We start from the raw sequence: 10,838 nt of genomic DNA, 5'->3' as shown, positions 1-10,838 counted from the left end.
TATCTGAAAACAAATGTAGGCAATGGTTTGAACGCGAATTCTTTTCTACAACGTAGTCCCATCGCGACGAAAGATGATCCATCGATTCGATCAATCATTCAACGAAAAATCGTTCAATTTCAGAATGACATTTTAAAAGTACAGTTATAATAACGAGCCAGTTGGCGCATGAGCGCAAAATTTTGGCAACGTCGCAGAGCCGATTTTCGCTGATCAGTGATTCGTGCGCCTACTGCTTGGGGGGCGCCGCAGTCGTGCGTCAAACTCCGAAAAATGGCGTCAGCCTCGGTAAGTTCAGCAGTGCCGCGTCTTCTGCTTGGCTTTTCTCAGTTTTGTCTGTGTCTGTGTGTCTGCGCGTTTTTTTTTTTCAATTCACATTTTTTGCTATTGATTCACACCTAGCTAACGTCGGGATTTTGTACGAGGCGTCGCGATAACGAATCTGATAAACCGTACGTAATTTTTTCTACGGTCTAGTTGCTTATCAGAAATTACAGCTGCCGCACGTTTTCTTTGGGTGTGCGTGTTTTCAACTCGATCGCTTCGTTGCTGTATTGACGTGTATGTTTTAATACACTGAACATGTCGATTTAAAAATTTTCTAATGATCTTTACATAATTCAGTAATTAAATATAATTGACATTATTGCATCTCACACTATAATTATGTTTACATTTTATATTCTCCAATAACCAAAAGATCATGATAAATTTGCAATTAGTTTTGCAAATTTAACTTAAAATTTACAATTTTTGAGCATTATAATTATAATTAGTAACTTTTTTAAACAACATTTTCAATTCAACTTATTAATGCTTAGTTAGATTATTAAACAATGTGTCATTTGAACTGCAATACAAAGTAATTTTTTTACAGGTTCCTTTACTCATGGATGACGATACGATAGCATTTGGAGAAGAAGATGCAGTACAAAAAGGACAGCTTACGTATGAGAATTGATTATAACAATAAGTTTTAATACAATCTGTAAATTAATTCTTTATAATACTTTTAGGCATCCATATGTTACTTTTTTTCATTTAGCGTTTCGAGTGACAGCCATAGCTACCTATATGTTATGTGGTTGGTTTTCAAATAGTTTTATAGCTAGTTTTGTATCTGTTATACTTTTACTATCAATGGATTTTTGGACTGTCAAAAATATTACTGGAAGATTAATGGTAGGCCTTAGATGGTGGAATTATGTCGATGACAATGGTGTCAGTCACTGGGTTTTTGAATCCAGAAAGGTCAGTAGCGTTTTTTTGTCATCTGTTAGTATTGTATACATTTTAACATATTTTGTATATAATTTTTAAAATGGCTCACTTGTAAATTGTTTTTGAGTTTATCAAAAATACTTATACTTATAAGAAATAATACTTCAAAATATTTAAACTGTAAGATTTAACATAATTTTACTTGATCTGATAAAAGCCCTGTGTTTCAGGGCGCTCAACAGAACCGAATCAATCCTTCTGAATCCAGAATATTCTGGATGGCATTGATTCTATCACCAATACTTTGGGGAATATTTGTATTGGTTGCATTATTTGGATTAAAACTGAAATGGATGCTTCTAGCTGTAATTGCTTTGATTCTTAATGGAGCTAATCTCTATGGCTACTTTAAATGTAAGATGGGTGGAGATAAAGATATTTCATCTGCAACTTCAGATTTTTTCAAAAAACAAGTCATACAAAATGTAAGTATTTTTTTAATGTCATTCTAATATTTGAATATATTTTCTCAATAAATAACCACTAATGCTGCTTGTTATTCATTGAAGATGGCAACCATGATGACTAGGAGCCCCCCAAATGCAGGAAATATGAATCAGCCTACCAATATAATTTAGACTAATTTGTGATATTAATTTAATTTACTTGTGTGTAAGTCTATGAATGTTTTGTACAAAATGAACTGTTTAAATAAATTTATATTAATTAGTATTTTTTTAAATATCATTCTGTTTCAATTATCTAAAGTTTATAAGATTACATTTTATAATATAATATAATTAAAAACAAAATCAAAATATAATTTGGTGACAATAAAATTAATGAAATTGACACAAAATTTACACATTATTTTCTAGTTTATTAAAGCCTTCAGGCAATACATAATGTACATGGGATTTCTTCATTCAAGAGATTTCTATTAATTAATATTATATTTCATATTTTTTCATTTTATTAATGATCTTTAACATATTGTGTATTTTTTGATAGATTGCTGTATTCTTTGTAGCAAGTCAGTATCACAAAATACGTCTTCCATTTCTTGTTGGTTTTAAATATAAGATTAATTTCAACGTTACGGATTTTCGGAATAATTGATTATTCAAATTTCTTCTCTTTATTTTTACACTGGACAAAGATTACAACAATCATTTTCGATCTTTCAAATCTCTTTGAAAAAAATTCTTTTTAACAAATTATAATAATCATAAAAGTGTCTTTCACTTAACATTAATTGCTTAATATATGACAGTTAACAAATAAATGCATACAATTTTATTGGGTATCTATTTATAGTTTCACATTTTTATATAAATGTATTATACATATTAAAAAATTGACGACATAGGTAAAAATGTAAGTATTGATCAACTTTACAACGGAACAGTTTAAATATAAAATAGCAACATCATGGTCATAAACTTAAGGAAAATTCAAAAAATATGCACTTTTAGAATAGTTAAAAAGTGGCGAAAAACATTGAAGAGATGGAGAAGAAAAACTCTCGGAAGGCGCACATTCGTCCAAATTTTACTCGTATACAATTGAGGTGATGTTTACTAATAACTGTGATACAATATTAATTTTATACAATGTTTTTTCCAAAGCACTACCGCTACTATAATCAAGTCAATAAATAAAAAAACCTTAACAATGCATAGCATTGACAGAATTGCGCCTGAATTTATTTTATACATCATTTTGTAACTTTGCCTCTTCCAAAATTACGATTACTAGTACAAAACTTAATTTTTATATGGCTAACTCAACAATTAAGTAAAATCTATTAGAACCGTGATAAATGTCAATGATAATAAAAAACTTTTTGAAACAATACGAGAAATTTTCACTTTTACTTTCAAATAAGCTCTCGTCGAATATAATATCAAAACTATTTAAAGGATAAAGCTTGCAATAACTATGACCTTTAATTTTCCATTGACAAAGTACAGCATGAATTCATCGTAAATATTTATCAAAATAATAAAAATCAATAATAATAGTAACAATTTACTCTTTGCTTCACTTAAGTTCGTTTTAAAATACGCATTACAGTTAAAAATTGTTTCAAATTAAAATAACGTTTTGCAATGTACACTATGCAAGCATATTTAAAAATTAGACGTATAAAAAATTTCAAAATTACTCAGACTATCATAGAAGTTTCTTAAAATACTTCGAAAATTGCGCTAAATGTTTCTACATAACAGTCCGAGTGAAATGAAAAAATAACACATTGATTCAAATATTACGTTATGATTTTTCTATTGCTTTTTAAGAATAAATATTTATAATAATCTATGTGTACGTCGTATATTTTTATAGTTAAATTATAACTCATGGTGGGATGGTGCTTTATATACAATAGTGAATCCCCGTGATCTCGCGTCCATTCATTAGTTTTTTTTCTAGCATATAAAGAGAGCGCAGAAGTACAATTCAACGCATTTATTTCTAATTTATACCAACTTGAAAACTCTTTGTCTAATGAAATCGGGGGCGATCTTTTATCTGTCTTTAATTTTCGATGGCACAACATTTCAAGATAAGTTGAGTTTGTCAGCATTTGGTATCGAATAGATTAGTTCATTTCGCGTTCAATAATATATAGTTTTGTTATACTCTTCGTGTTCAATTATAGATTTTTTATCTGCTACATATTTCTTATTGTCACCGAAGACAGAAGTCATGTTTTCTCAAAATATTCAAAAACCGCAAGTATCAAAAAATTATTGACATCGTACTACCCATACCTTAAGTTGATTTAAATATTTATTTTTGTACAATCTACAAATTGATTCGATGTTCCACGCATTTATGGAAAAATATTAAATATAACAAGTAAAAATTCGACACGGACAATTTTACACAATCAAAACAATTCTGCGGCCGTTACAAAACAATTTTATAAAATCTTATTGAAATTAATAAACGCTTTTACAATTTCAAAAATTAAGCTTTTGATAATCTAAAAGTAAAAAACAAATATAATTCAGTACCGTACACTAAACATTAAATTAAATGCTCGACACAAAAAATTCATAAATATTTATTGCAATGTTCCGATGACACAAAAAATTAATCAACATGATTTTGAATGTGATACACACAGTCATTACGAAAATACTAATCGTCAGACATTACAAAATTTCATGACGTCCATTTTAACATTATATCAAAGACACGACATTAAGTATATATTATCGATATCATTATAACATTCATCTTTGTACACGTTTTTTTAATGATATTAAATATGTCATAATTTGGAACCACGAGAAACACGGGTCAACAACGTTTGAAATTTTTAAACATTTAGTGCGTTTTCTTCATCAGCTTTGTTATCTATTCACACATTTTTTGACACTTTCACCATCCACTCTGAATTCGTTGAATAAACGAGTTGTACAGAGTTTTATAAAACTATTACTTGCTAATCCATATTTATTTTTTATATTATACTTCTATATAATATTTTTGCATTCCTAATGACCCTCTTTTATTAAATGCACACTAAAACTTATAATCATTTATTACTAACTTACTTACATCCTAAAATTCATGTTTAACACATTTAGTTACTCAAAATGTTTCCTAGCCATCTTTATACGAGATATCGAAACTTCTCGTTCAGTCATTCAACTTTTTCTGTCACGATTGGATTTGGCAATGTTTATTTATTATTGCTTATGATAAATTCATAAGCTTAAAATAAAACTTATAATTCATAATTTTCGAAATCTTTTTCACGTCATCTTGCTGAACGACTATTTGTACACAGTCTATGTATAGAAAGGGGTTACAGGCAGTAATAACATAAGTATAATAGTCACTTGATATCTGGAATCACCCCGGTTTTCCAGATAGCTCTTACGAATTCGCGTTAATTATAAAGATATAAGTAATACCATCATTCACATTTGGAAACTCGCTCATTTGCTCATTAAATTTCTAAGTAAGCCTACATTCTAATACATTTTGTAAAAAAATTGTTAATCATCGAATTGCAAAAAAGATGCACTTGGATATGTTTTTGCTTATTTCGGTTATTTCCTCGAGAGTATACAGAGAATGTCAGGGGGGAGGTATTTATATCACTTTTTCAAAGCTCGCGTAGTAATGAACTGAGTAGTTAAGTCAAGAGTCAAGTAACTGAGAAATGGGTCATGGTCTATTAAACCTCGTCGAATTCGCTGGCAGAAAAGCCCGAAGAGGGTGGTGGCAGATCGAAGCGACGTCGTCGCTGTAGTGCTGGGGTAAGCGACGACGACGTCTCGTCGTACCACTAGACCTTGCGCACTTTGGCAGCTCTTTCGATCGTGTGTTCGCGACTTCGGCCCATTGAACGGTCCATCGACGAGGTATTGTTATTGTTACTGCCACCGATGATAACACCCCTGACCGACGATCCAGTAGCGTCAATCATCATTTCGTGTCTCATCAAGGTATTGTTTTCCATCGGTTGTCAGTTAGTGTAATGATCGAACGAACCTAGATAATCTAGACTGGCACGATAACAGAATTGATACTGATCCTGTTGGTATAAATAGTTGTATAGTATTAAGTTGTGTCAAATGCGAGTCGTAAATCATAAAAAAAAGTTCATACCTCGGTTTGCACCATGGCCGGTCTCTGAGTACGCAGTATCCTAACTGTTTGGAAAATATCAACGACACCTTCGTACTGCATGCGCTCAAGAACAATGCTGAGAGTGATGAAAACGCCGGTCCTGCCGACGCCGGCACTGCAATGAACAGTAATCGGCCCATCTTGACCAAATTGTTCCTTGGTTTTGTGCACCTGACCGATAAAGTCGATGAATCCGTCGACGGCCTTGGGGACACCTTGCTCGGGCCAATCGATAAACTGGAATTGACGTACGGTACGACTCGAGCCATCGCGAGCGTCCGTTACTTTGAATTCTCGTAGTATGTACTGCGGCATATTGTATTCAGCAATCGGATCAACTACGAAGCATTGATAACGTATGGAACGATCGGATGGCCAGTACTGGTGACATTTTTCTCGTCCCATCTCTTTCAGTTTTGTCAGCATGACTACGATGGTCGAGTTGTGTTCCCATAACATTCGCCAGAAGTCATCGGTAGTATCGTTAAGAGGACCTGAACAAAGTTTAAAAAATGAAACGAAGTGTTTATTGTTGAATTACAATCACACATATACATGTGGTATTCTACCCACCTTGAGTGGCAATATATGCGCTGCGATAACGGTAGCCGTCAATGAGACTAGCATTAATGTAATCCGAACCCTCGATGTTGCGTTGAGGTTGCAAACATACCCTAGTGCACTCGTAAGGCAATATATGTACAAGACGATTTTTGTGTTTGTTGCACGGCAAGTTGGCCGATATGAAACGCGTTGAGTCGACTTTAATATTCGACAACTTTTTGAATTCCAACTCCATGCCGGTTATGTTGTCGATTTCTAGCTGCATTAGTTTAGCCATGTGCGAGTGTAAATTTCTCGCTGGAACCTCGGTATTTCCACAAATGACGGCTTCAAGAAGAGCATCGTGAATGAAAACGTACTGGTCCTCGGTTTGGACCATGTAGTTGCGCTGAGCTCGAAGGCAAGTGACGTGCCCGTAAATGTCAATTGTTTTTTCGTGCTTGATGCGCTCCAGCATGGAGTCAATGACGATGAAACAACCAGTGCGGCCAACGCCGGCACTGCAGTGAACGATCAGTGGGCCAGCATCGGACGGATTCAGAATACGGACGCGACGCAAGAACTGTAGGAATGGAGCTGGATGCTCGGGTACGCCGTGGTCTGGCCAAGCGGTAAATTGAAGTTGCTTGATTTCGCGACGCTCGCTGTAGCCGTGTCTACAGACCTACGTAAAAAAAAATATCGAGGATGATTTCGGGATTTCAATTGAGGTAAATAAAATTGAGCCTGTAAAAAGGTGTAATCTTACTTGGAATGTTCTTATGCAATAAGTAGCCAGTTCTTGAACATCGCCAATCGTGACCTGCATTTGTCCATAAGTCTCTGTACCTCGAGTTGGCCAATATTGGTCGCATTTGATTCTCGTTCTCTCCTCAAGTTTGGTCATCATAACGATTGTGCTGGATCTTACTTCCCAACACATGCGCCAAAAATCTCCGAAAGTGTCCGCTAATGGACCTTGCGTAGCTACATAGGCATTTTGCTTTCGATACCCGTCGCAGTAATTGGCATTAATGTAATCTGAACCGGGTATGCCATCGACCGTTTGCAGTATAACACGTGAATGGTCATAGGCTATTACATTAGCGTAACGGTTCTTGGATGTGTTGACCTGAAACATAAAATATTGATTGTAATGCTTGTTCTAAAAAGTGAGCAGAATTTAAATATCCCAATCATACCTCCATATTGGAATGATCCCACGTAAACTGCTGTCCAGGCTCTATAGATTCATATTCTTGACTGAACTTAAGATTGTCGTTCGCTTTCAAACGATCGATGTGATTGCTTAATTCGCTAATGGGTATAGGCGGGTGAGATATCATGCCGGGCGTCTGGAAATTCAACCGACGCATCTCGACTGGATCGGACGGAGCGTGATTAGTATTTATGTCAGCGGACATTAAAGGCCTTGTTACTGCCGTCTGGTCAGGTGCTTTACATGGCTGTCTGCGTCTACGAGATGATTGGAGTTTTTTACTTCTTCGATGCAGGATGAGAAACAAGCAAAACAAACAAACGAAAAACACACAGGGTGCATGCACAATGATTAAAAAATAAACATTAACAATGCAAATGAGTTAAAATATATGAAATGATAAATTAATGTGTAAATGCACTAGCAATTAAAACAGAATTCATGAAAAAGAAAACATTGAGATTCTTATTTCTATCGCTTACTTTTTAATTACGAATAGCAGAACCAAACAAACGCTGACCATGAGAGCAGCTATAATGGGGCCAACCACCCAGACCATACCGGGTTCTTGGCCACTCCTATCAACGGAAACCTCTGGGTTACCATCGATGGGCGAATCCGGATGTGGGCGACGTGGAGGCTCACCTGGTGGTGGCTCTCTCATATCCAACGACAAATATTCTGAGAAGGGCGAGGACGTGTACAAATGCTAAAAAAAATTATCAAAAATGTAGTAAATTAATCATTAAAATATAGAGTATCGTTGACATTTCAATTTTCATACTTTTCTCGGCGTATCGACAATTGCTCGAACAAATATTCTGTAACGCTTCATTTTGTCAAGTTTGGCATTTAAAAATCCTTCATATGTACCATCGTCACCAAGGTGGAAAGTATATGGAATATCACGATGAGGAAATTTGGCAGTGACATAAGGCTTATTGGGATTGTTGTCTTTAGAATTTTTGCCAACCAGTTGATCTTGCGTAAATTCATCTGGCTGCTTATTTGCCGTTTCCAGGGACTCTGGCACGACGATTAAGTAGTAATGGGAAATTGGTCCATACTCTTCGGAAGCTTGTGGCAGTATAACTTGAATTTCCTCGCCGTTAACAACTCCATAAAAAGCAGGGCCGACCATGGGTTTCGGCGCAGCCATTTGGGTAGTGACAGTGATCTTCGATGGAGGTCTGTACTTTTGATCTGGGGGTACAGCGCTAACGTTCACGTTGTACGTAGTGAATGGCTGCAAATCTTTGACTTCGGTACTCAAGGTATTAGCGTCCAAGAGTATCGTGCGTCTTGGTACTATCTGCGTTTGAGTCATTCCTTGTGAATCAACGAACTCTTTGACCGCGTCAAAAGATATTTTGTAGTTGATGGGATTGAGTTTCAGCGGTGTCGTCCACGACAGAACCATCGAATGCGTCGAAACTTCCGGTGCTCGTAATTGCAACGGAACATCTTCGGGCCAGACTTTTACAGTAGTTTTGACGCTTAGTCGTCCTAAATTAGTTTTGTAGCGAGCAGCCACAGCAACGGCGTAAGTAGCGTACTTTTCGAGATTTAATAAATCCGCTGATTCTGTTAAGCCAACGCTCTTATTTTTCCATTCATCGAGATCCTCAACAGCAGTAGTGGTGTAAAAGATTTGATAGCCAACAATTTTGCTTAGATTTGGTACCGGATCCCACCAAACTTCAGCACTTGACTCCGAAGTTGCCACAGCATTCACCGACATTGGCGCTCGACCGATATCCTTGTCTGTAGTAATAAACAACTTCTCCGAGTACGGACCACCACCGCGTAGAGTAAGAGCTTTGACGTGGAAAACGTATTCAGTATTCTCTTCTAATTCTATGAAGACAGCCCGTGTTTTTGTAGTATTACGTGTTACCTAAAAGAAACAAAATTTTTAGATTTGCACATTTAACTGACAAGCATCGAATCACTGGATCAAATTTACCTCGCTCGTATGATCGATCTTTTTATGAAATTGTACGTTGTAAGAGACGATGTGACCATTTCTGAATTTTGGTGGTGGTGGTTCCCAAGTTATGCAGACCGTATCAGGTGTTTGGAAATTGTAATTCAGATTTATAGGAGCACCGCTCGGTGCGCTTTCCTGACTAAACCAATTTCGAACTTGTTCTTGACCGTAACCCATAGCATTCCTTCCAGCAACTCGAAATTCGTAATCGACTCCACGTTCCTCTGTAATTTTTTATTAACAAAGTTATGAGCTTGAAAAATCCAATCAATTTTGAAGGTATTTTAAGGTCAAAGGAATTCAAAACACTGCTGAAAGTTTCGATTTACATTAACGATTAGTTAACTATAAAAAGTAATACAAAATGAATTTATCATTCCAACATTACGGGGGGGGGTATGGTCCTGACCTCGAAAAATTTTGATTTTTTTTTTATTGTTTTATTTGATTGTTTATACTTTCAAGAGTATTCTGTGAAAATTTCAGCCTAATCTGAGCAAAATTGACGAAAATATTGAACTTTTAATTCGATTACTATATGCTATCTGTGGGATTTCACGTCAATTTATTTTGTTCAGAAAATTCGTTATAAATAAAAAAATTTTCGGAAAAATCAAAATATCTCGACGTCAGTACCTGCTCAAAGGGTTTATAAAGAACTGTGCAAATTTTCAAAAGGATCGGTTGAATACTTTTTGAGTGACGTTCCTCACCGATTTGAAAAATCTTGACGTATAATGTTGTATCTTTGATGCAACGATTGCGATTCCTCTAAATGACATTTTTCAAATCGGTGAGGAACGTCACTCAAAAAGTATTCAACCGATCTTTTTGAAAATTTGCACAGTTCTTTATAAACACTTTGAGCAGGTACTGACGTCGAGATATTTCGATTTTTCCGAAAATTTTTTTGTTTATAACAACTTTTCCGAAAAAAAGGTCGATTTTTCATGTCTGGACGCAATTTTAACGTTTTTTTCAACTTCAAAATTACGTCAAAATTCGAAAAATCACTATAATTGAAAAAACTCTACGTCAGTACCTGATAAAACTCATAAACTAATGAGGTAATTTTGCATTTTTCGTTTCAGATGATTCTGTGAAAAGTTACGTTCCTCACCAGAATTTTCACGACTTTTCCGTAGATTTGCTCTCAAAGGTCCAAAAATGAAAATTTTTTTATGAAATTTTCACAAAATACTCTCGAAGTCATGT

At 35.1% G+C, this 10,838-nt stretch overlaps 2 protein-coding genes across 14 annotated transcripts in view; one reads left to right on the top strand and one right to left on the bottom strand.

Annotated features, from left to right (window-relative positions):
* The first annotated feature begins 162 nt into the window (after positions 1–162).
* On the top strand, positions 163–1,963 carry LOC106650533 (uncharacterized Golgi apparatus membrane protein-like protein CG5021). Of its 6 annotated transcripts, none has more exons than XM_014368583.2 (5): positions 163–288; positions 878–948; positions 1,017–1,251; positions 1,452–1,706; positions 1,791–1,963. In XM_014368583.2, exons 1-5 carry the CDS (start codon positions 274–276, stop codon positions 1,857–1,859), a joined length of 645 nt encoding a protein of 214 aa, XP_014224069.1. In that variant the 5' UTR covers positions 163–273; the 3' UTR covers positions 1,860–1,963. The 6 variants fall into 6 exon arrangements, with proteins under 6 accessions (XP_014224069.1, XP_014224070.1, XP_014224071.1 ...); XM_014368584.2 differs by having other exon boundaries at positions 164–288; positions 1,464–1,706; XM_014368585.2 differs by lacking the exon at positions 163–288 and adding an exon at positions 311–452.
* Positions 1,964–4,270: 2,307 nt separating this feature from the next.
* Positions 4,271–10,838, bottom strand: part of LOC106650532 (tyrosine-protein phosphatase Lar) — a 168,210-nt gene continuing 161,642 nt past the window's right edge. For 5 of the 8 annotated variants that reach the window (XM_023462426.1, XM_023462428.1, XM_014368581.2 and 2 more), the window contains 8 exons: positions 9,600–9,847; positions 8,418–9,530; positions 8,116–8,342; positions 7,617–7,917; positions 7,184–7,546; positions 6,445–7,099; positions 5,851–6,365; positions 4,271–5,776 (listed from right to left, as the gene is read on the bottom strand). In XM_023462426.1, the coding sequence (XP_023318194.1) occupies positions 5,708–5,776; positions 5,851–6,365; positions 6,445–7,099; positions 7,184–7,546; positions 7,617–7,917; positions 8,116–8,342; positions 8,418–9,530; positions 9,600–9,847 (3,491 nt within the window). In that variant the 3' untranslated portion in view covers positions 4,271–5,707. The remainder of the gene's footprint in view (positions 5,777–5,850; positions 6,366–6,444; positions 7,100–7,183; positions 7,547–7,616; positions 7,918–8,115; positions 8,343–8,417; positions 9,531–9,599; positions 9,848–10,838) is intronic. The other 3 variants (XM_023462427.1, XM_014368580.2, XM_014368582.2) reach the window with 1 other exon arrangement.

Source organism: Trichogramma pretiosum, unplaced genomic scaffold, assembly GCF_000599845.2.
Source record: "Trichogramma pretiosum strain Unisexual culture from Peru unplaced genomic scaffold, Tpre_2.0 scaffold3, whole genome shotgun sequence".
Lineage (NCBI taxonomy): Eukaryota > Metazoa > Arthropoda > Insecta > Hymenoptera > Trichogrammatidae > Trichogramma > Trichogramma pretiosum.
Note: the sequence above shows the minus strand (reverse complement) of the source record. Positions and strands in the feature narration are given on the sequence as shown.

Excerpts from the sequence above, each read along its gene's own strand:
- LOC106650533 (XM_014368583.2), top strand. Across the intron at positions 949-1,016 it reads GTACAAAAAGGACAGCTTAC|GCATCCATATGTTACTTTTT; the intron begins GTATGAGAATTG and ends TAATACTTTTAG. Across the intron at positions 1,252-1,451 it reads GGGTTTTTGAATCCAGAAAG|GGCGCTCAACAGAACCGAAT; the intron begins GTCAGTAGCGTT and ends CCTGTGTTTCAG.